Source organism: Ictidomys tridecemlineatus, chromosome 2, assembly GCF_052094955.1.
Source record: "Ictidomys tridecemlineatus isolate mIctTri1 chromosome 2, mIctTri1.hap1, whole genome shotgun sequence".
Taxonomy (NCBI): domain Eukaryota; kingdom Metazoa; phylum Chordata; class Mammalia; order Rodentia; family Sciuridae; genus Ictidomys; species Ictidomys tridecemlineatus.
In genome coordinates, this window is record NC_135478.1 from 91,965,374 (window position 1) to 91,989,952 (window position 24,579).

The 24,579-nt window shown below is 48.1% G+C and overlaps 1 protein-coding gene and 1 long non-coding RNA gene across 7 annotated transcripts; one reads left to right on the forward strand and one right to left on the reverse strand.

The window, feature by feature from the left end:
- The first annotated feature begins 9,101 nt into the window (after window positions 1–9,101).
- LOC144375250 (uncharacterized) lies at window positions 9,102–13,112 on the forward strand. Its single transcript, XR_013434838.1, has 4 exons — window positions 9,102–9,355; window positions 11,333–11,391; window positions 12,478–12,595; window positions 12,921–13,112. It is a non-coding gene; the product is annotated as an uncharacterized LOC144375250 (long non-coding RNA).
- A 971-nt stretch (window positions 13,113–14,083) lies between these two features.
- LOC144375247 (4-hydroxyphenylpyruvate dioxygenase-like) lies at window positions 14,084–24,111 on the reverse strand. 6 transcript variants are annotated; one of them, XM_078039236.1, is made up of 14 exons: window positions 24,037–24,111; window positions 23,819–23,845; window positions 23,329–23,391; window positions 22,925–23,029; window positions 22,450–22,492; window positions 22,214–22,296; window positions 20,967–21,056; window positions 19,922–20,025; window positions 19,438–19,515; window positions 18,603–18,765; window positions 18,400–18,471; window positions 16,525–16,647; window positions 14,448–14,564; window positions 14,084–14,370 (listed from the first exon to the last, which is right to left on the reverse strand). In XM_078039236.1, exons 4-14 carry the CDS (start codon window positions 23,003–23,005, stop codon window positions 14,287–14,289), a joined length of 1,038 nt encoding a protein of 345 aa, XP_077895362.1. In that variant the 5' UTR covers window positions 23,006–23,029; window positions 23,329–23,391; window positions 23,819–23,845; window positions 24,037–24,111; the 3' UTR covers window positions 14,084–14,286. The 6 variants fall into 6 exon arrangements, with proteins under 6 accessions (XP_077895362.1, XP_077895357.1, XP_077895358.1 ...); XM_078039231.1 differs by having other exon boundaries at window positions 23,959–24,088; XM_078039232.1 differs by lacking the exon at window positions 19,438–19,515 and having other exon boundaries at window positions 23,959–24,088.
- Window positions 24,112–24,579: the final 468 nt, after the last annotated feature.

Here is a 24,579-nt window from a genome sequence, read left to right on the forward strand (position 1 = left end):
ATCATAATGTGGATTTATTGTTTTAAGGGAGGAAGGAGGGTTCTCAAATGTCAAGTTAAGGAATTTGGATTTTACTTTGAGGCAGTGGGGTCTATTGACCATTTTATAGCAGAGTTGCAACATGATCAGAACTTTAAAGCCTGCTCTGCTCAAGGTCAGCAGAGGGAAGAGGCTGAGCAGACACACACCCATTGTCCACCTGCTGTGCTTGCACAATGTGGCTCAGCAGCTGCATTGTGACTCTTTGGTATGTTTGAGAAACAAATAAACCAAGAGGCTTTAGTTACAGTTTAAAAGCAGATGTTAGCCAGGTGCAATGGCACCTGCTTTAGTCCCAGCTACTCAGGAGGCTGAGGCAGGAGGATCAATTGATCTCAGGAGTTTGAGATGGGCCTGGGCAATGTAGGGAGACCCCAACTATTTTTCTTTTTTAATGGGTCTAAAAACAACTAATAGCCTTGAGCTCTGCTTCCTAGAATCCACAACTACAGACAGTAATGAGGATTCTAAGGTGTAAGACTGTGAACAGAATGTCCCTCCTCCCCATCCAGGCTGCACAGTCACCAAGCAAGTGCTGAGATCTCAGTTGGGTGCTGAGGAGGTGAGGGCTGGCCAGGGTGCCCAGCTGGTCCTGTTATCAGGGCTGGTGCAGTTGGGCAGGCATCGGGGTGGGACTGCTCTTTATCTTTTGAGGCACAGAGCTGTGAGCCTGAGCATTGGGGTGACAGGCAGCTGTTTCATCAGGTATCAGTGACAGTCTGAAGGGTCCAGAAAGTTGATGGCACAGGATATAAGATCTCTGGACACTGGACCTGGTAATCTTAGGCCACTCTCAGCTCCGCTCTTGAATATTAGTACCCCAAACCCTGCAAGCGAGGGCACTGGATCTGACTTGGTTTGAAGCCTGTCCTCTGTGCTTGGCACTGGGGATATCGAGCAGATTCCTGGCTACTTGTTCTTGTCTCTCCAGTATCCATTCCTCTTCTGACAGCTTCTCTCTTTTCTTCTGGGGGACCCTTTCCCTAGTGTTAGGGGTGGGGCATGTGAGCTAGAATTGCCCCATGAGAATCCCTGTGGTTGGATCAGGGATGATCATAGGACCAGAAGAGGCCAATGTGGGTTTGCCCTGGGACTTCCACTTGAGAAGGGGCTGCCTCTGAACTTGGGGTTTGCCAACCCAGTTGAATGGCCCTGCGGTGGCTATATTGAAGCCCCCTGAGGGAAGGTGTGTCTGTGGTCTAAGGCAGCACAGGAAGTCATAGCTGAGAGCGGGCAGGTTCCTGAGCCTCGAGGAACCCCCAACATTTCCCCATCGGCTTTAGCTAGATGGAGTTGTTTCTAGCATTTGCCACTGCTAGTCCTGACAAACCTGAGGAGAATAATAATAACAGTAACAACAACAATATCTCCAAGCAGGTATTCACAGTCGTGGGGAGGGGTGTGTGTGTGGAGGGAGTGGATTCAGCAGGGAAGAAATTGTCATTATCAACATTGTTTAGGTTTGCTGGCACAAAATGATAAAATCAACAGACGTTAGCTGTTTTTATTTTTATTTTAAATTCTCTAAAGTCAGTGTACCCTTGGGGGTAGAGTAGACATGCCTACTCCTTTACCAGGAAGGACTCACTTGCTGCTCAGCTATGGGGAGAGAGGCCAGATGTCACCTCCTATAGGGTCGGCCTCAGCTGCAGAGGCTGCTTGAGGCCACATTTTTCCCAGGCAGTCTCTATGTGGTAGCTGAGCAAGAGCATGGGAAGATTGGGCTATTTGAGTGGAATGGGGCACAAGTCTGCCTGGTAGGTCTGTTTCTAGCGCTCCTGGGAGGGTTGGCCAAGTCCCAGTTAGGTCTGCACCTTGACTTCTCCCCAGTGCAGCTCCCCCCTTTCCTTTCACCCATGTGGTTTCCTAAGTCACCTTTCACTTTGAGGTCTGTTTCTAGGGACCAGCCCTAATCCCCCACCCCCTGTGCCATGGATGGACAGCACACACCACCTCCCCCCCCCCCATTATAGTGCCTGCTTAATCCTCTGGCATCACTGCTGTTTCCCAGTTCTACAGACAAAACTGAACCTCAGCAAGAGGTCCACTGTGGCTAGCAAATGCTGAGCCAAGCCCCCTTCGGGGCGCACCCTGAAGTTCCAGCTCTTCAGAAGGCTGAGATGGGAGACTGGCAAGTTCAAAGCCAGCCTCAGCAACTTAGTAAGACCATGACTCAAATAAAAAAATAAATAAATTACTGGGGATGTAGCTCCGTGGTAAAGCACCCCTGAGTCCAATCCCCAATGCCAAAAAAAAAAAAAAAAAAAAAAAAGCCATGTGCAATAACACATCACATGGTTGTTATAGATGTAAACAAGCTCAGGAGTATATGTTATTTAAAAAATGAGTGAAATAATTCAGAAGTGATGAGATTTGAACATTTATTAGCTTTAATTTAATCATTTAGTTGTGGGGTGTTTTGCTGCTTTTAAACTTGTTTTTTTTTTAATATTTATTTTTTAGGTGTAGATGGACACAACACAATGCCTTTATTTTTATATGGTGCTGAGGATCGAACCCGGGTCCCGCCCGTGCTAGGCGAGTACTCTATCCCTGAGCCACAATCCCAGCCCTAAACTTGATTTTTAAACGTAACTTAATTTCTAGTAATATTTTTTAAAATCGGCTCACAGGCTTCCTGAGGAATTGAAGGGACGTTCTTCTGAGTTCCTGCAGCTCTCCCTCCTGCAGTTGCCTGAGGGTTGGGGTGGGAGGTCCCCATGACTAGGGGATAAAAGGAGAAAATCGGTGGCCCGGGGGAGGTGGCAGCAAAGCCCAGGGCATATCAAAGGGGTTTTCTTTCCCTTCAGTCCAAACTACCATCACCATCACGTCAGTGCTCTGTTACTTGCATAAGCCATGGGTGGAGTTACTCAAGACCAGCCATTGATCCCTTCCAGCCTGTACCCTCGCCATCCACAGTCCCCAGGCTTGCAAACGTCTCCCTCCTTTTACTGTGAAGTGCTGACTTTTACTTTTGGCAGAAGCCAAAGGGGAGTTCACTTTGGCTTCTGATTTACTCAGTTGCCTTCAATATATTGCTTAACCTCTCTGGATCCCCTATCCCCATTTCCAAATATTAGGGAGAGTTGTGGTGTGTCTCCATTACCTACAGGGACAGAGGTGGCAATGTGTTCAATGCAATGCACCTGCATTCAACATAACCCTGTGAGGTCTGTCTTATTGTACCCCCCGTTGTAGAGAAGCTAAGGGGTTCATACCAGCAGGTGGAGCTGGGATTCCTTTCTCCTTCCCCTCAGTCCTAGTTTCTCAGCTTTCATGGTGTACCTCACTGCCTCTGGAGACCCAAAGGATTTCTTAGAAATGGAAGAGGTGTGAGAGGCCAGTGGCAGGGACTTGAACCCCCAGTGCTCCAGGAGCCTGGAAAACGGCAGAGAGCAGAGCTGATGGTGTGGTGGGGAATTGCTTCCCAGTGTATCAAAAAGGACAATGACAGTTCCAGCCAGTTGCTTGTGGGGACAGACATGGGCCCAGCATGGCCAGATTTTGTTCAAGAGAACTTAGACATTTGTATTTTTATGTGAAACCATTGGCTTGAAAATTGTATTCTTTTGAATTTCATTTCCATGACATTATCCAGAACAGACAGGTCCACAGAGACAAGGTGTGGACTGGTGCTTGCTGGGGGGCTAGGGAAACCGGGGACTGCTCATGGGTACAGAGTTTTCCTTACAGCTGGTGGAAAGAAATGTTCTGGAACTAGACCAAGGTGAGAGCTGCCCAACATGGAGAATGTGCTTACTGCCATTGAATTTTTCACTTTAAAATGGCTTATTTTATGTTTTCTGAATCTTGTTTCAATAAGATGAATTGAATTGGCTTTTAAATTTTTCTTTTCCTTTAAAAAAATTTTATTTATTTATTTATTTATATTTGGTACCAGTTGAATTCAGGGGCACTCCACCATTGAGCCACATCCCCAGCCCTATTTTGTGATTTATTTAGAGATAGGGTCTCAATGAGTTGCTTAGAGCCTCATTGTTACTGATGCTGGCTTTGAACTTGTGATTCTCCTGCCTCAGCCTCCTGAGCTGCTGGGATTATAGGCGTGTGCCTTTGTGCCTGGCTCCTTTGTTTTTTTCCTTCACTCTTGAGGATTGAGACCAGGGCCTTGCACATGCCAGGCAAGTGCTCTACCACTGAGCCATATCCCAGCTCTTTTTGTTTTATTTGGGACAGGGTCTCACTAAGTTGCCCATGCTGGCCTCAAACTTGCTATCCTCCTGCTTCAGACTCCTGAGAGCTAGGATTACAGGCAAATTTTCTTTATAATTTTGTGCACTTTAAAAAAAGTCAGGGGCTGGGGTTGTGGCTCAGTGGTAGAGCGCTTGCCTAGCATGTGTGAGGTTCTGGGTTTGGTTCTCTGCACTGCGTATAAATAAATGAATAAAATAAAGGTTCATCAGCATCTAAAATAACAATAATTAAAAAGAGTCAGGTTCTTGCTATGTTGCCCAGGCTGGTTTGTAACTCCTGGGCTCAAGTAATCCTCTTGCTTCAGGCTCCCAAGTCACAGGGACTACTACAGGAGGGTATACCATGCCTGCCATGCATTTTTTAAAATTGTAAAATCATATTTTTATTGAATATGACTAGAAGTGTATAGTTAATTAAACAAAAAAGAGGAAAAAATAAAGAAAGCAAACCCACTAATAACCTTTAACTATAAACAACCTTGGTGGACCTCATGGTAATATCTATACAGACTACTTTCTAAAAATAGATCCACATGTATGGATATGATACTTTTCTGTAGATAATTTTTACATATACTTTGTAACACTTTTTTTCATGGTAATAAGTATACATGTTTGTACTCATGCCTCTGTGTGTGTGTGTGTGTGTGTGTGTGTATGTGTGTGTGTGTGTGTGTTTCCATTGAAAGACTGTATCACAATTTCTTTAACCATTTCCTAGAACAAAACATTTAAATTGTTGCTAAGTCTTACCATTACAAACTGAATCCAGGGTGATCCAGCTCACTTGAATGTAGCTTCACCGTCTGTAACAATTCCTTCTTGCCTTTCCAGGGTATTGAGGCCCAAGTCTAAGGCTTCCTCATGCTAGCTAGGCAAGCATTCTACCACTGGACTATGCTCCAGCCCAAACAATTTCTTTCTTGTTATTACTTTATTGTTTTGGTTCTTGGTATTGAACCCAGAACATCATTCATGTTAAGCACACCCCCCCCCCGTTACTTTAAAAATTACTGTGAATTAGCATTTAATAAATATTCTTAAGTTACTTTCTCCCCTGCCCCACACTTTGCAGAGGAACTAAATATTAACAACTTTACCGTATTAGGGTTCTCTAGAGGAACAAAATCAACAGAAAGTATGATTATAAAAAAGATGATTGATTAGCTTGCCTTACATGACCAGAAGCTGGATAGTCCACAGTGGCTATCTGAAGGCTAAAGAACTGGAGGAACCAGTAGCTTTGAAGTCCAAGATGTTGACAGCTCAGAACAAGAGGGATCAACAGTGCTACGCCAGTTGGAGACCAAAAGCTTCTGGAAACTTCCTGAAGAATCACTGGCAGAATGAAGGAGGGAGGGTCTGCTATCCCCAGGTGCTCACAGCAGCAATCAAGAACCCATTCAAGAAGAATCAAACTTGCAACTGCAGCTGTTTTTTTTTTCTTTAAACTTTTACTCCATTTAAACCTCCATCTTATTGGATGGTGCTGCCCTTGCTGAGGGAGGGTCTCCACTCTGATTTGCTGTCCCACATGCGAATCATTCCTAGATGCACCCTCATGCACACACTCAGAATCCTTTTAATCTTCCGCATCTCTTAATCTAATCAGGTTGACAATTCAAATTAATTGTTACATTCACCTACATAACCACCTTTATCCATTCTCATGCAATCATTTCGAACGTACAGGGGAGCTGACTTTGTGTATAAAAATATGATTGTTTATTGTATGGTTCTCTGACTTAGTTTTCCAAATGCTTAAATATTGACAACTGTGATTGGTATCCCTTTTACTTTCTCTCTACTTCATATTGTTTTAGCATAGCAGGGTTCCCTTACTGAAGGCCACTGTCCTAGGGGATGGCTAAAATTCCTTCTAGATTCCCTAAGAGCTGCCTACCTGTCTTAGTCTGTTTTATGTTGCTATAACAAAATACCTGAGACTGGGTGCTTTATGAAGAATAAAGACTTATGCAGCTCATGGCTCTGGAGACTGAGAGATCCAAAGTTGAGGGCAACACCTGAGGGCAACGCCTTTTCTTGCTGGTGAGACTTCCTGCAGAATCCTGAGGCATGATATGTAGACAATACCGGGTAGGAAAGTGCAGAAAATCGTCCACTTTGAGGTGGGTCAGAGAATAATTCCCAGGGCCAGCAATGTTGGAGCCGGATATTGGAGGAGGAGCTGAAGTCTGGCCTGGGATGCAGGAGGGGAGAGACAAACAGGCACTGAGACCCAGGGCTCAAAGGGAGTGCACAGTTCATGTGCCAACAACTGTGGGGGAAAGAGGGAGTGGAGGGTGTGGGCCTGGGGGCCTGAAAGCAAGCAGCTATCAGAAGGATCTTTTTTTTTTTTTTTCTTGTTTTTTTTTTTTAAAGGTTTATTTTATTTTATTTTTTAAAGAGAGAGTGAGAGAGGAGAGAGAGAGAGAGAATTTTTTTAATATTTATTTTTTAGTTCTCGGCGGACACAACATCTTTGTTGGTATGTGGTGCTGAGGATCAAACCCGGGCGGCACGCATGCCAGGCGAGCACGCTACCGATTGAGCCACATCCCCAGCCCCATCAGAAGGATCTTGAAGGACAAGAAAAGTGCACCAGAAAGCCGTTGAAGTCCTTTAAGCAGCAGAATGACAATGTCCTCTTTGGAAAGGTTCCTCTGGTTGCTGTGGGGAGCAGGTAAATGGAGACCAGTTCAGAGGCTGCTGCAATCAGGGAAAGACTGGGGGCAGGGATGAGAGTGGAGATGGAGAGGATAATGGATTTGAAACTATGATAGCAGTACAAGGGACAGGGTCTAGGTTTCCCACAATAATCACAACCACAATGACAATGACAAAAGTCATAGTGACACACAATAGCTCTGGTTTCAGTTGGCCCTGGTGGAAATCTTCTCTCTCTCCATTTTACTTGGAAAAATTTAAAACCTCAGAGGTTTGCAAGACAGTTTCCACCGACATTGGTATACCTTTCACTTAGATTTACAAATTGTTACATTTTGCTTTTCCCCACTTGCTTGTATTTTTTTTTCTTGAGCCACTTGGTTGTTGCAGAAATCACTAATCACTTTGAATAAGTAGATTCTTTTATGTAATTGCCATGCCGTGATCTTATTAAAAATATTTAATGTTGATATACTAGAATTTAACATAAAGTCCATATTCAAATCTCACTAATTGGCCCCAAAATATCTAAAAGCTACTGCTTTTCACTAAAAGAAAATATCCACTATACACTCAAGGAATGGGTATCAATATAGGAGGCCTACTGAAATAAGTTTTCTTTCTACTCTTCTGTTTAAAGATTTTTTAACTTTCTGTTTTGAAAATGATTTCCAACTTATAAAAATTTGCAAAAATAGTATAAAACCATTTACATTTTCACCCAGTCATCAATTATTTGTTTTCCTGTATTTATTTTGTTGTTCAATTGTGTACAAATATATATTCATATATATAATATTTTTTTCTGATGCATGAAAATAAGTCTTCTCTCTTGTGTACTTCCTAAGGATATTATATAACCACAGTGCAAGCACTGAAATCTAGAAATTTAACATCAACAATATTTCTCCAGCAGTCCCAAGATATTGTTCATAGCTTTTTTTTTCAGGGGAGGGACACAGGATCCAATCAATAAATACACATTGTACATTCTTGCATGTCTGTATTTTTCTTTAGGCAATCATCCAGCTAATCCCATCCCATCTCTCTCTCTCTCTCTCTCTCTCATTGTGTGCATTTTACAACATTGACCTTTTGAAAAAAAAATGTCTCCTTGCTTTGCATTTGTCTGGGTGTTTTTCCATGACTAGATTCAGGCCAAACATGTTCGAATACTTCATAGGGTGATGTGTCTTGCTCAGTGCAGAATATTAGGGACACATGTGAGGATGTACATTTGGTTACTCTCTCTTTTTTTTTATGTCACTGTTTAAAATGTTAGTTTATTTAAAAGAGAGGACTGAAGAACATATAGGAGGACTAGTGTAGAGTTCTATTTCTTTTGCAAACTGTTGGTTGCACCTGTTAAGTATGATTGTTTGGTTCAGCTGGATTGGAACGTGGGCTTCCCGTTTTGCTAATTGGACAAGTGGGTTATTGCGATGGTCTCTTGAGCTGTCAAGTGGGGATAATAATGTTCCTGGCTTCATGGGGTTGGTGAATTGATACATTTTGGACACTGATTTCAGAACAATATCTTGGCATAACGTAAGTATTTGATAAATAATTATTATCCCCCACCCCCACCCCGTGCTGGCGCAAGCTAGTCAAGTCTCTACCCTTGATCTATGCCCCCAGCCTCTCATGGCTAGTATTTTTACAATTTATAGAGGACATAATACCTACTGCACAGACCTTCATCACTCCAGACCCAGGACAGCGTGTGCAGATAGGAAGCGTTCAGAATAATTGTTGGCAGGACAGCCCTGTGATATAGAGTGCTATCGACGCACTATACCGTTTTACAGTGGGAAACTGAGGCTTAGAGAGGCGAAGTAGCTCATCTAAGGTCACACAGATCATTGTAAGTGTCAAGAGAGTGGATTTGAACTGGATTGAGGGGTGGGGATGTATTTTGTAAATCTTTAAGGACTCTGAAGACATGAAGAATTGAATTGGAGCGCCAGGGCAGAGTTCTGTGGCACATACATACAGCAGGCGCTCAAAAATGTTTGTTGCGTGAATGACAAACGAAAATGGGACACCTGGTGTGAGCTCAACTCCAATGCCTGCGCGCATTTCTTCAGAGCTACAGTAGAACCCAGGCCTCCACGTGTTAGTGCTAAGACCACGGGTTCTCACAGGGGTGTGGTTTCTGATAGCTCCGCCCCTCACCTCTTCCGGCGTTCTCTGATGGCCGAAGAGATTTGACCCACGGACGGAGCCGTAGCCCCTGTCTCCTCTGGTCCGTAACCCGGAAGCTGGGCGTCCAGGATTCCTGACAGTGGCCCGCGACGTCGGATAGGGACGTGGGGCAGAGTGGAGGCTTGTCGGGGGCCCGAGCGGCGACGGTCAGCGACATCCACGAGCTGATGCATCACAAGGAGGAGACTGAGGCGCAGAACAAGGCCAATTACGAAGTGCTGGAGGGCGTGAGTGGGGGCTCGGAGCGCGGCGGGCGTGGGCCCGGGAGGGCCGGGGGCCGGGAGGTCGGGAGGCCGGAGCCCCGCTCGGGCGCTGGCCGTGGGTCTTTCGCTCCCGGGGCGGCCCGTGGGCAGCAGGCAGTGCGGGCACCGGCAGCCCATGTTGCAAACAGGAAAGAAAAGGCAGGAAGAGGTGGGGAGGTCCAGCGCCAGCAGCACCCCCTCTCCAGGATCTTTCCTGCAAGTCCGGCCTCCTGCCCATTGTGTCAACTTCTCCTTCCCCTCCTAGGCCCTTTTGCCCATCAGGAAAGCTGGGGAACAAGCGCCACCGCAGGCGCATCACTGTCCTGAATCTTTTTTGCATTCATTTGCTTTTAGCTAAGGGACTGGGAGAGAGCAGAGGCTGAGTGCTAGTTTTCTGTTTCTGTTGTAACAAATGCCCACGGACTTCCTGCCTTAAAAGCACACAAATTGAGCCTACTGTTCTGGAGGTGAGAAGTGCAGATGGGTCTCACTAAACTCAAGGTGACTGCAGGGCTGGCTCCTTGTGGAAGTTCAGGGAAGATCCCATTTCCTTGCGTGTTCCCGCATCGGGAGGCCACCTGTATTTCCTTCCCCAGGACATCTCCGTCTTGAAGGCTATAGCATCTCCCCTGCCTCTGATTCTGTCTTTTGCCTCTTTCTCTCGCCCTCCCGAATCCTCTTTTACTTGTCAAGACCACTGTGATAAAAGGGCTATCTCCCGGACTCAGGGTCCTTAACCACGTCTGCCAAGTTCCTTTTGCCATGGCAGGTCACGTATTCATCTTCTCCAGAGATGAGTTCTTGAGCACTGTGGAGGCCATTCCTCACCCTACCTCTGGTAGGCAGCGGTCGGTGTATACCATGGACTCTCATTACAAGGGAATTTATCATCTATGCTTTTCGTTGAAGGACTGCCATTTAATCTGTTTGAACCCTGGTTTCATCTGCAGCATGTTTTGGTATAAATTCATTCTTTTGGGAAGCCCTGGTGGGACAAGGAACCCCGGGGGTTCACAGAGCTGAATTCCCCACAGCCACAGTTAAGATAATGGGACATCTTTTAAGAGTGTCACTTGACCCTAAAGATTTTGGTAAAAGAAGAACTTCATTTGTAGATTAAAATAAATAGGAAATAGGAAGACACAGAGAAGTGGAAAGCCATGTTAATATGACCAGGCTTGAGGGAAGTTTGGGGACTTTGTCTAAACCTTTAGAGTCCCTGGGATGTGGCAGTGTGCCTCTACATTAGGAGGACTCTGGGGAGATTGCAGGGGGACTTAGCTACTGGGAACGTGCTGAATTCTTTTTCTCCAAATGATTAGTTTGATATTCTAACCATTTATTAATAGTCCCCTCTTTCCTTTTAATTTAAAATGCTAGTGTTGCTACATACCACATTCTCACTCATGCTTAGGTCTATTCTTGGTCTTTTTTTCACTCTCCTATTGATCTATTCTTTGGGTGCCCTATGGTGCCATCTTAATGACTTTATTACACATAAGAATCTGTTGAGCAATTCTTCCTCATTGGTCTTCTTTTGCAAAACTGTTCTCACAAGTTTTTTTTTTTTTTTTTTTTTTTTTTTTTTTTTTTTAATTCTGAGACAGGTATTTGCTATGTTGCTGACGTTGGCCTTGAACTTGAGATCCTTCTGCCTCAGCCTTCTGAGTAACTGGGATTATAGACATGTGCCACCTTGCCCAGCTCTGTGAGATATAATGTTTCATTTTGTTTTGGTTCTAGGAACCACTGAGCCATATCCTTAGTCTTTAATTTTTATTTTAAGACAGGGTCTGGTTAAGTTTCCCAGACTGTCCTCAAACTTGCAATTCTCCTATCTCACCCTCCTGAGTTGCTTGGCTTACAGGTTTGTGCCACTGGGCCTGGCTATTGTTATTTGTTTCATTTTGATTTTGGAGACAGGTCTCACATATTGTTTCTGTTTGTTTTGTTTGGTACCAGAGGCTCCTGGAGGGTGACAGGCTGTGTCCCACAGATGCCAGATGCAGGTGACAGTGCAGGTATGCCTAGGCCCTCTTTGAAACTCTGCAGAGGGATTTGTGTGAGCAGTCTGGCTTGACCAAAGAGGTGGAATCCAGAGCAGTAGGATAAGTTGTTTTGAGGTTAAGAAACAGTTATTAAAATGCCAGTGCTATGCTGGACTAGCCTAATGGCAGGACTTGTTTGGCCTGCTGATTATTTTGAATTAGCCTTTTGTATTATAAAATCAGAGGATTTTACCCACAAGCACTCAGTTTCCTGTTTTTCTAGAAAAATCAAAGCTGGCAACAGGATGATTGGGGCTGTGAACCCTGGCAGTGTGGCTTCATAGCCTGAGCCCAGCTAATGTGGGACTGCTCTGCCCAGAGTTCAGATCCTTCATATGGGTCTGAAGAGGCTTTTACACTTAGCACTGGCTGCCTGTTGCTGCATAGGAAGACAAGCCCAGAGTTCTCTGATTGTTCCACAAAGAGACAGAATTTGTATATAAAATAGTATAGCTTTCTTTTTGTTTTTGGTACAAGTGATTGAACCTAGGGGTGCTTAACCACTGAGCCACATCCCCAGCCCTTTTTGTATTTTAGAGACAGTGTCTCACTGAGTTGCTCAGGCTTTGCCAAATTGCTGAGGCTGGCTTTGAACTTGAGATCCTCCTGCCTTAGCCTCCTGAGCAGCCCAGCTGAAATAGCACAACTTATTTTCTTTTTTGTGTGTGTGTAGTGCTGGGGATTGAACCCAGGGCCTTGTACATACAAGGCAAGCACTCTTCCAACTGAGCTACATCCCGGCCATGAAATGGCACTATTTTCTACAATGTTGTTGCAAACTTGTTTGAAACCATGCAGGCAAAATTAAGTACATCTGTGGGCCATATTTGGCCTATAAACCACCAAATTGTGGGTTATAGAATTTCCCTTTGCACAAGCGGTGGGGATAGAAGGAGACTATTTTTGCATGGGCCTGGCCCTGTTCATCTTGATTCTCTCTCATGTTCTTTTCATTTTTGAATTTTATGATCCCAGAAATCTTGGTATTTTCTTAATCTGAAAAAAGAAAAACCTCAAATTTCCCTCATAATATTAACTCAGATTATTTTCCTCACACAGAGATCCACCTGTACTAATTCTGAGGTCACTCATCCTCAGGGAGGGATGTCAAACATTTAAAGCAGAAGGATTGGGCGTATGGTGAATGCCTGTAATTCCAGCAGCTTGGGAGGCCTAGGTAAGAGGATCATGAATTCCAAGCTAGCCTCAGCAAGGTGAGGCGCTAAGCAACTCCTTAAAAAAAAAAAAGGTAAAAGGGGGGCCGAAGGGAGGGGGCATGGGTTAGAAATGATGGTGGAAGGTGATGATCATTATTATCCAAAGTACATGTATGAAGACATGAATTCATGTAAATATACTTTGTATACAACCAGATATAGGAAAAATTGTGCTCTATATGTGTAACAAGAATTGTTTTTTTTTTTTTTTTTTTTTTAAAGAGAGAGTGAGAGAGGGGGACAGAGAGAGAGAGAGAATTTTAACATTTATTTATTTTTCCTTAGTTCTCGGCGGACACAACATCTTTGTTGGTATGTGGTGCTGCTGAGGATCGAACCCGGGCCGCACGCATGCTAGGCGAGCGCGCTACCGCTTGAGCCACATCCCAGCCCTTGTAACAAGAATTGTAATGCATTTTGCTGTCATATATAAATAAAAAAAATAATAAAAAAAAGAACACTAAAAAACGAAGCCCAGCTGGGGATGTGTTTCAGTGGTTGAATTGCCCCCGAGTCCAATGCTTGGAACAACAACAACAACAAAAAAAAAAGGCAGAAGGAAAAGGGACTGAATGTGTCCCCTGAACACCTCTCCTTTGCTGTATGATTTTTTTTTTTTTTTGGTCTGTTTTTGCTTTGCTGGGGTTTGTTGGCACCCAGGGCCTTTTGAGGGCCCATTCTAGGCAAACCCTCTACTGCTGAGCTATTCCCCTAACACTGCCCTCCACCTTTTTTTTGACGAAATATTTGCCTTTCCCTTCCGAAAGTCCCTTGGCTAATTCTCCCCTCTCACATATTCAGAGGTTTGGACGCCAAGTAACCAAATCCAAGACATGCATCTTTGGCAGTCATAAAGCCACCAGTCATGATGCTGCCACCTTCTGTCATACCTACGGACCTATCTCTAGCTGCTTTTTTTTTTTTTTTTTTTTTTGTGTGTGTGTGTGTGTGTGTGTGTGTGTGTGTGTGTGTGTGTGTGTGTGGTGCTGGGGATTGAACTCAGGGCCTTGTGCATGCAAAGCAAGCACTCTACCTACTGAGCTGTATCCCCAGCCTTCTTGCTGCTATCTTTACCCAAGAAACGCTTTCCCCGGATTTCCCTTGGTGCTCCCCAAAGTCACCTTCTCAGAGGGGCTTTCCCTCGATTGAATTAGTCCTCCTCCCACCTCTACCGCCTCTCAACCTCAGACCTGCCTGACTGTCTTCTAGGAAAAGGTATTACCTGTCCTTTCCTCAAGATTGTAGGTTCCCCGTCCCCATGTTCCAGAAATCCCCCCGACCAACGCAGTCCCACTTAGCAAAGCGCTTGCACCCCACCCCACGCTGGCTTGGGTCGCAGGGCCCCGGGATCCCCTAAGGCAGATGCCTCCGAAACGCCACGGCGCTGGCCGCCCCCTGGTGGCAAAGGGGCGCCACTGCTCTTCCCAGGCACAAACTCCTGCACCACATAGTACTGGGTGTGCTTTACTCCTTACTCAGGAGGGCAGGAACTGATCGAGTAAGAGGGCGTGGTCATGGGATAGGCAGAGGCTTGGGCCAGGGTGGTGAGGAGGGTCTAAAGGGAGATGCCAGTGGGAGGGTTGAGCATATTCCAGGTTAGGGGCTTGAAGTGTGATGGGCGGGTCCTATGTGCTGACCATCACCCCTTGATCTACAAATCAGTGAGGTTGCCTCGGATCGCCTGCGCATCCTCCAAAGCCTTGAACAGCGAGTTGAAGTTGCCTGCTCCAAAACCCTGGAATGGGAGACAGCAGGTGAGCTGGGGACCCAGAAAGCAGATGATGCTCCCTACAGGCCTGGCTCAGGGCCAACCTGGTGGTTGTGGCGCTTGATGACTTCCAGGAAAAGTGTAGGCCTGTCCTGCATGGGTTTGGTGAAGATCTGCAGGAGGTAGCCTTTCTCGTCATAATCCATCAGGATTTGCAGCTCCTGGGCAAGAGACAGGGAGCTCAATTAGCAGAAAAGCTACCCTGTGCTTCTAGCCTGGCACGGTGGGATCCTTAGAAAGTCCAGGGGACCCCTGTGCCCCCAGCACCAAGAAAAACTTTTTTCCAGAAATTCCTGCTCCCCCCCAAATATATCCCCAAACTGTTGTGTTACCACCCTTCTGCTGCAGCCCTTGCTAAGTAATCATCCAGCCAGACCTGTTGCTGGGCTTGCCTCCTTACACTCCATTCTCCCTATAGTCCTCAGATTAGATTGTTTCACTCATCTGTTTAAAATGAGGCCCTGGCTTCAGTCCCCACTACCCTTTTCAAAAACCAAAAACCTTCCTGTGGAAATGGGAGCCCTTGCCTATTGCTGCTGGGAATGTAAAATGGTACACCTACTTTGGAACAGAGCCTGACTCTTTCTCAAAAGGTTAAACATAAAGAGCCTGTGACCCAGCAGTGCTACTCCCAGGCACAACTGAAGGGAAATGAGAACATACATCCACACAATACCTTGCACATGAGTGTTCATAGCAGAGTCATTCCTAATTGCCATAAAATAAAATCATATTATTCTCTTATGTGCATATGTGAATATGTAAACTTGAATTGCATTATTTTTAATTTTATTTTTTAGATGTTGATGGACCTTTATTTTATTCATTTATTTATATATAGTGCTGAGAATCAAACCCAGGGCCTCATACATGCTAGGCATGTGTTCTAACTACTGAGCCACAATTCCAGCCCCATGAATTGCATTTGTATAATTAGAATAAGCGAATAAAAAATCATGGACTGAACTACCTAATTTATGAAAATAATAATAGCCCCAAGTTAGAAATAACCCAAATATCCACCAAATGATGAATGGATAAGCAAAATGTGGTCCATCAGTGCAATGGGATACTATTCAACCAAAAAAAGGAATGAAGTAGAGTTGGGGGTGTAGCTTAGTATGCTTGAGGTCCTGGGGTCAATGCTCAGCACTATACACTCAAAAAGGAATGAAGTACTGACATAGGCTAAAAGTAGATAAACCTTGAAAACATTATGCAAGTGGAAAAGAAAACCAGTCATGCTGGGTACCCTAGTGCAGCTTCCTGGGAGACTGAAGCAGGAGGATCACAAATTCAAAGCTAGCCTCAGTGACATGCAGTGACTTATTCTCAAAATAAAAGATAAAAAAGGCTGGGGTTGTGGCTCAATGGTTCATTCCCTGGAATCAAAACAAACAAACCCTAGTCATAACAGACCACATGCTGTATCATTTTATTTATGTGAAATTCCAGACTAGGTAAATCTGCGAGACCAAAGGTAGTTTAGTAGTTGCCTAGGGTTAGGGTGGGATGGGAGGTAATGACTAAGAGGATCAAGGTTTCTTTCCAGGGTGTTGAAGATATTCTAAAATTGATGTTGACTTTGATTTTAGCAAATAGCTAGAGATAGCCATTTAATATGAGTTCTGTGCCAATTAGCTGTTAAAAGGTAAAACCAAAAAACTTTCAATGCTTTGTGGCTAAAGAAGTACAAAACCCCATCTTAAGAGCCTCCAAGTGGAACCAGCCCCCACTTACCTGCCTTGGTACACCTCTTCTCAGATGCTGTCTTCAATCCACATGAGCCTTCCTCCTGCTCCTCAGGCACTTGGAGCTTGCTCCCACCCTATCACCTTTGCACCTGCTCTTCCCTCTGCTGGAATGCTCTTCCTAGCACTCCTCTTGGCCAGGTCCCTCTAATTATATATCTTTCAATTAAAGTCACCTTCTCAGAAAGTTCGCCACTTCCTGTAACGTAGCCCTAGGTTGCCTGTTTTAACTTTACATGGCACCGACACACACACACTCTGTTTCTTTCTGGTTTTCCCTCTGTGTGCCTGTGTCTGCTGCAGGATGGGGGAGGCCAGATAGAACTCAGGGATCAGGTTGCCTGTGGCCTAGCATCCCACTGGGCCTCACCTCCAGCACGTCAATGCTCTCCTTCACCCGGATCTTGGCTGTCTTGAGATTCTCCCGAAGTAGCTTGTAGTAGGTTGATGGTACAGTCAGGAACTCCATGCCTCTCTCTTGCAAGTTGCGAATCTGTCCCAGAGCAGGTTGAGGTCAGCCTCTGTGTTTCCAGGCTCGTTGTCCCTAAGCCAGGTGGAGCTGCTGGGCCATGAGGAGGCAGGATCCCTATCTTTGCTCTCCTGAGTGCCAAGATGCAGTGTGGCCTCAGCCCCTTCTGTCCTTGTCTGAGTCTCATTAGAGCAGGGATCCATGATGTTCACAAAGCACCCATTATGTGCCTGTCTTTCTAGTCTTGCCTCCTCCTATCCCTGAAGCAATCCTGCCCTGTGCATTTCATAGCTGGGAAACTGAGGCATCGAGAGATTTAAGTATCTGTTTTCAGCAGAGAAGCCAGAGTGGATTTTATTCAAACACAGGCCAAATCATGCCACTCGGTGCTTACCTCAGGGTGGTGCCACTTCTCAGAGTCCAATTCCAGGTTCTTGCCAGGCCCTCACCAGCTGCCCCCACTTCCACCTTAGACTCCATCTCCCACCTCTCTTTCCCTTGCTCATTCTGTTCCAGTCACACTGATGATCTCCTTGCTGTTCCTGCAACCTTGCTGGAAGATGCCCATCTCAGGGCCTTTGCCTGGGCCATCACTCCTGCTCGGGGACCTTCTTGGAGATTTCCACGGGCTTCTGTCCTTCCAACCCTTTGCATTCTCAAAAGTCTCCTTCCCTATGTGACCTTCCTTGACCACCCACGTTAAAGGTGAAAATCCCCCCTTGCTCCCCCACATCCCACCTGGATTCTTCCACACCACCTATTTATTTAATTTGGTTTTGACTCCATAAGAGCAGAAACTGTTACTAATGTGTCCCACATACCTAAAATAGCACCTAGCACATGGCAGAGCCTCAACAGGCATGATACAAATGAAATTCCGCAGGATTGGATGGGACAGTCCAGGCTCTTCCCCTTAAGGCCTAGGCAGGACTAGCCTCCCCAAGATTGGAGCCACAGACACAGGGTGCTTGATTTGGAGGAAAGGACAAGTCTGATCTTATAGAATAACATCCTCATTTTCGAGGTGAGGCAGCTGAAGCCCAGAAGGCTGCTGAGTGCCCCAGAGACAAATGGCAAGGGACTTACAGATCTGGGAGCAGGATGCAGTCTTCCTTATCCTCTAGCATCTGCCACTTTAAAGCCCAGAATGTTCTAGAGACACCAAACTCTTCCATGTGAGGTGGGTAGGGATTACTTGCACAGGTGTGGGGAGCCACTTTGAATGATCACGCATTCCAGTTCTAAAGCACGTGGCTCTGACCAATCACTACATTTCATAGTGTCTTGGGCCTTGTCCCAGTTCAGATAGCAAAGCAGGTCTTCAGGTGTAGGCATACTGCTGAGGTTGAATTATACTCACCTGCCCCTTCTGATCTTTTTGGAGTGGAACTTTCTAAGAACAGTGCTCTCCCAAATAAAAGCTCACTTCCCAATGTGCTTGCTCTCTCTCATCAGCCTCTCCTGACTTTCTCTTGCTCTCCCTTCTGGAGCCTAAGGCCCAGAGCCTGGGGAAGCCATCCTGAAGCTTGTGTAAATGTAAATTGTGTCTGTGTTTTATTTTGCTTCACCACAAATTCACACTTACACACCTAGGTCAGCTGCCCACACTGGACGAGGGTGGCAACAGGAGTTGCAGGTACCAGGCAAGGAACCCTGTCAGCCCTCTAGGCTAGAGAAGGGGACTCCAGACTGCCACTGCCCCCTCCCTCCCCATTCTGCAGAAACCATCCCTGGAGCTGAAGGAAGGGGGCTTAAGACCAGGGATGGTGTTCTAACCGCTGTGATGATGTCCTGGGTCTTCAGGGCAATGTGCTGGACTCCAGCTCCCCCATTATAGTCCACATATTCCTGGGAAAGGCAAACAGGAGGCCACTGTCATTGCTTCTGTTCCCCACACCCCTGCCCTGCCCTGCCCTGCCCTGCTGGAGGCCTCAAGCCTCTTCCCTCCTCTCTCCTTCCCCAGCCAGGCAGGGCTGCACCTGGATCGAGGACTTCTTCCTGCCCATTGCGGGCTCATTAATGGGCATCTTGATGGTCTCCTCATAGTTGGTCACCACAATGGAGCGCAGAGAGCTGTACTCTGTGTGCACTTGTGTGTCATCCACAGACCAGAAGCGGTGGAACTGTAGGTTCCTCAGGTACCTGCAGGTGGCAGGCAGGACACATCTGCTCTGAGTTCTGGCCTGGGACTGGCTTCCCCTGCTCCCACTTCCACCCTCCAGAACATGTTCCCACGGGGGCTCCAGAAGGGAGATGACAATCACATCATACATGCTGTATGTCTTTACCCTTGTTGTGACAATTTTCCTCAAGGTGGAAATAAAGTGTCTCATATCAGAAGCCACATAGGAGGCCATGCTCAGGCAGGGGGACTGGGTGGGGCAGGGGGATCCTGTGTACCCTGCTGGACTTTAACTGATCGTGCAATGGTATTAGGTCACCCAGGGCTCTGCCTCAGGAGTATGTTAATGTTATGGCCAGAGCCAGTCAGTTCCCATGTTTCAGTTTGTTCTAAAGGGAACTCAGGTCTCTGTTCTCGTCTGTCCCCACTTCCCACTGTGAGAGGCCAGCAGGAAGCAGACTAAGTTAGGTAGAGGCATCTGCCCCCCATGCTAACTGGAAGGGACACCCCTGCAGTTCCTCATGGGGGGGATGTGGATTGCAGTAGGCCCTGAAACCCTCGTTCTTCAGGGGACAAAGTATGGAGAATAAATGAAGGGCTGGCCCCAGGTTCACCTCCCACCCACCTGAGCTCCTTTCCACCTAGTACAAGGACTAGGGCGAGAGCCCTTGTGATGGGGGGACAGGGCTCACCATTCTGAGGCAGATAACATCTCCTGATCAGGCTGATTTCCTACAACGTGATCGATGACCTCGAGACCACACTTGGGTCTAGGAAAAGGACAGCACTGAGGGGCGAGGAGAAGGCTGCCCTCCAAATCTCACCAATCCCTCTGCCCCCCATACAATAGCCACAGCACCCACCTACGCAGCTCTTACAGGGGGCCAAAGCCCTTAATTAACTCATTAGCACAACCCCTACTTTATAGATGAAGACCCAGGGCCATCGAAAACTGCAGCGCCCTGTCCAAGGTCCACTGGTTGAGGAGGGAGGAGGCTGGGATGGGACCTGGGGCCCTCAGGTGTTGGGGCCCATTTGCTCTGTGCCCTCAGAGGGCTCCAGTAGCCACCAGGAGCTCGGTCCCATCACAGAAGCCCAGTCCACATGGAGGAGGGGGACAGGCTCTCCACCCGCCTCAGGGCTCTCCACCCAACTCTTGCAGCCTGGGGCACTCACAGCTTGGGAAGCAGGGAGTCCTTGAGCAGGGGGGCCTCGAATCCAGGCAGGAACCAGCCGGTGTAGTTCATCTTCTCTACCAGAGTGTGTGTGGTGTCCCCAAACTAGGGGTGGGAAATAGACTGGCTCAGCCCTAGGACCCCACCCACCATGGCTGGGTCTTTTCTGCCCCAATCCAGCCCTGAGTTCCTAAGTCGACATGTGATCCTGGGAAAGTCACTTCCCCTGACTGTCATGTGTTGCCATCTGTCATTCTCTTAGGAGTTTCACCATCACAGCCTACCTGCCTCAGGGGACCAGAAGCCCTGTGGGGACAGGGATGCTGTTTTGCCCATTATGGTGTCTCTGGCTCCTAGGCAGTGCCTGGCGCATAGCAGGTGCTCAGTGAAACTGTGTTGATGATGATAACTGTGGAGGCATCGGGTCTAATCATGCTGAAGGGTGATGAATGGGATTAATGCCTGATGTGATCTTGAGGAGGTGGGACCTCGGGTCGTCTCTGCCTTACAGCAGCACGGGGCTGCAGAATCAGTCATCTCTGCTAAGTGCCTACAGTGTGCCAGGCTCTGCTCTTCTAAGTGTTCTACGACAATGGTCACACTCGGCACTCACAATGGCCCTGATTAGGGTTCCAGCTGAAGGATCCGAGGCACAGAATGGTGCATTAGTGTGCCACAGGTCACACAGGAGTCCAGTTCCACCCTATTTAAACTGAGTTGCAGAGAGGGAAGTAGGTGTCACAGCTAGTGTGGGGTATGGCTTCCCAGGCCTACCCTTCTCTCCTTTTGAACAATCTCCTACACAAAGCTGATGCCCCGTAAGCTGTCACCTCCCACTGGTGGGGGACCAGGGGAACCTGAGAAGGGTGGCTGGTGGCCCCTGCCACCTCTGCACTCTGGCCAGAAATTTTGAGAGGTCAGAGCCCAGGGGAAGCCCATGTTTTGAGGCCCATGGGTGGGATGGTGTAATGGGGTGAATTAGGAGCATCCTGGCATCTCAGTGAGTTCTGGCAGCAGGAGGGACAGGGACATCAAAGGGAACTCACCGTCTGCAGCACAGCAAACTTCACCTTCCCAAACTTGTCTTCCTCCACCCAGGGCTCCCGCACTACCTTGGCCCCCCGTTCTCGGGCTTTCTGCAGGGAGATGGAGCAGGGGGAGACAGTGAATGCTGGGGCCCCTGAGTCCTGGCCTGCTGCTCTGGCTGGGATGGTCTATGTGTTTCTGACATGGCAGTGTCACCTGTCCCCCCTCCAAAGTGTGCCTAATCCCTGTTGAGCAATAAGGGAAACTGAGGCCCAGGCTCAGAGTTGGGGCTTGGGAGACAAGGCGGTGTGTGTGTGTGTGTGTCTGCTTCTCCTAACTCACTCTGTGGCCCTCCTCCCCCTCCAGTCCTCAGCTTCCCTCCCTGTACAAAGAGTGGAGGATAAGAAGAATGGGGGTGGACATTTCTGAAGTGACCTCTGTGTGTCGGGCCCTGTGCCAGGAACCCTGCATGCCAGGTCTGTGCCTTAATTTAGCAAGCCCTTGCTTACTGCAGACCAATGCGACACCCAGGCCAGGCTTGTTCTGAGGATGCACCTGGGCAGTCCTCACAGCAGCACTGTCTGCCTTCTACAGGGAGGAACACGACTTCACACAGCTGGGAAGATCCAGACCCAGTCATGCTAGCTCTGGAATCTACTCTGAACCTCCAATCCACCTTTTTTTTTTTTTCCTTCAGTGCTGGGGATTGAACCCAGGCCTCACCTGTCTTTAGGGCTGCATTTGGTTCAGAGTCATAGTCCAGAAATTGTAATTTCCACTCCCCCCCCCACCATTCTCTCTCTCTCTCTCTCTCTCTCTCTCTCTCTCTCTCTCTCTCTCTCTCTCTCTGGTACCCGTGTTTGAAACCCAGGGGCACTTAATCATTGAGCCATATCCCCAGCCCTTTCTAGTGTTACTTTGAGGCAGGGTCTCCCTAAATTGCTTAGAGCATCACTAAGTTGCTGACTCTGCCCTTGAACTTTTGATCCTCTTGCCTCAGCCTCCTGAGCTGCTAGATTACAGGCATGTGCCACCATGTCTGGCTCCATTTCCTCTTTTAAAACTCAGTGAGGTACAGGCTATGATTATCCCCATTTTACATGTGTGGGAACATGAAATTGAAGACACACAGTAAGGCCAGGCTTCCGTCCCTAGGACTTAGGTATGTCACGCCAACATCCAACCCTGACTGACAGGGTCCCTGTGGCCCACGGAGAGCCGGCTGTGCCTAAGGCCTCTTCCCAGGCCAGCCCAGGTGCATTCTCACCTGCACGATGTAGTCACAGTCTTCCACCTCGAAAGCCACGTCTTTCACGCCATCCCCGTGTTTCACCAGATGGTCGCCCATCTCTGTGGTCAGCAGGGAGTGCTGGCACTGGAGTTCAAGGCCCCTGGACAGGCTCTCAGCCTTCTGGGCTCAGTTCCCCTCGTGCCCTTCCCAGGCCCTGCCCTCTGACACCTGACCCTCTCCAATAGCCCTGCTGCCACCCCGGGGCCCCTCACCTTTATTCCAGGGGTTGAGTGCAGAGGAGAAGACAAACACAATCTACAGTGGTGGAGAAGGGTGTGTGACCAGTGGCTCAGGGAGCATGGGCAGGTGCACCTCCCCTCACTCCTACTCAACCCCCCTCACCTCTTGGTGAGCAGCGGGCAGCCATGCAGGACTCCTGAATCACAGCTTCTACCTCCTTCTCTGCCTTGCCTCTCCCCATGGTCCTGAGGGCTGGGGACTTTATCCCGTGCCACCCCTGGGACCCATGATCAGCTGTTGGGTCCCCTGCGGGAGAACTCCCAGAACCCCATGGGCCACAACTCTGCTGAAACTCCCTACACCTATGGCCTTGGCTTGCTGAACTTGTGGGGCCAGCACTGGACCAGGCTGAGGAGATCCGCCTGGGAAGGTCCCTGTTGCAAAGGTGCCTACCATGTTAGACCCAAGAAGCCCTGAGAGCAAGGGGTCCCTGGGGTGTGGACGCACCTTTCCTTGCTTGACCACATGGCTGACCACCTCTCGGAAGCCCGTCTCCAGGCCCCTGTAGGCTAGTGGCTCGAAGCCCATCTTGCTGCAATAGAAGGAGGCAGCCTAAAGACAGAGAGGTGAAGTGTTCCTGAGGGTGGAGAACCTGCCTGGGGCCCAGATGAGAGTCCCTGTCCCCTGCCTGTCCTCTTGCCCAGGAGCAGAGACTGCACTGGGGAAAAGGATGCTCTTGGGTACATTGTGCCCTCCCAGAAGTTTCCAGCTGGGGTTCAAAGTGTTGGATCCCTACTGGGCCCCCATTTCCCCCTTCCAGGATTTAATCCCAGACCAGCTGGGGCCTTCCCTGTCCAGGGGGCCCTCTTGCCTGTCTTCTGCCCACTCCAACACCTTGCCCTGGTTTGTACCTGCTTGGCGTTGCCAACCCAGAAGGTCACGGAGTGGAAGTGAAGGAATCGGCCTCTCTCAGGCTGCAGGAGGAGAGAAGGAGGGAGGCTGACTCAGCTCCAGCACCTAGGAGAGGTTGAACCCCACCGAGCTCTGCCTGGACTCAGGAGACACTGCTCACTTAGAAATTGAGCCCCTGGAGTGTGCAGGATTCTTTGGGACTAGGAAGGCCCCTCAGGAGGCAGCCCAGCTTTCCCAGGAGGAACAGCCACAGCAGCAGGGATTGAAGGGAGACTTAGCCAGAGCTTCCAGATGAGATGAAGAAGTCAGCAGGTGAATGAAGAAGAGCTGACAGTTTTTCAGGAGGGTGCAAGTGAGTCCAGCCAGTCTGGGAGAGCCCAGGTATTAACAGACCCCCAATCTTGTTCCTCTCCACTTTGTGCTCACATGCTGGTCTCCCCAGCCCAGACATCCTTCTGGACCCAGGTCCCCCATTCCCTTCCTGCTCACCTTTGCTCCTTTGTCAGTATAGGTCGTCTAAGGAGAAAGAAAAAGACAGTGAGGCTCTGCCAGGGGGACAGGCACTGCTGAAGTCTCATGGCAGGTCCTCATCCCCCGGGGAGCCACCATGGCCCTAGGCAGACCCTCACCATGGCTGATCTGGGTCAAGCTTCCAGCCAGTAAGACAGGGATGTGCAGTTTGGGGAGTGATGGACAGAGGTATTTACCAGGGGGCAGGGCCTGCCCCTACCTCCCTGACTGCCTGGGGGTGGGGAGGTGGGCTCAGCTCCAAAGGCCTTGGGTCTGAGAGCCTCTGAGCCTCAAAGTCAAGGCAATGCTGCCAGGCTCAGAGGGGGAGTGACTTACCCTGGTCCACTAGGCAGTGGGGGCAGAGCCAGGGCAAGGAGCCCAGGGTACATTTCCGCCAGGACCCCAGGGTGGGACTGTGATCTTTGCCATCCAGAGTCAAAGTTCAGAAGCCAAGGCCAGCTTGAGGGCAGTGGTAGCTTGAGAACTTCTTACTCCGGGAATCTGTGCACTGGTCTTGAATCCCTCTTGGCAGAACAAACACATAGAATGTCTTTGGGATAAAAGCGTTTTTCCATGGCAGTTGGAGCACATGTTCAGGGGTTTGCTTTCTGGTTCTGCTCTATACTGTGTGACTGGGGAACGCCACAGATCCTCTGACCACAGTTTTTCCATTTATAAAATGAGAACCATAATAGCATGACAGGAATTCTGTGAGATACAGTGCCAGTCCTTGGAGCTGA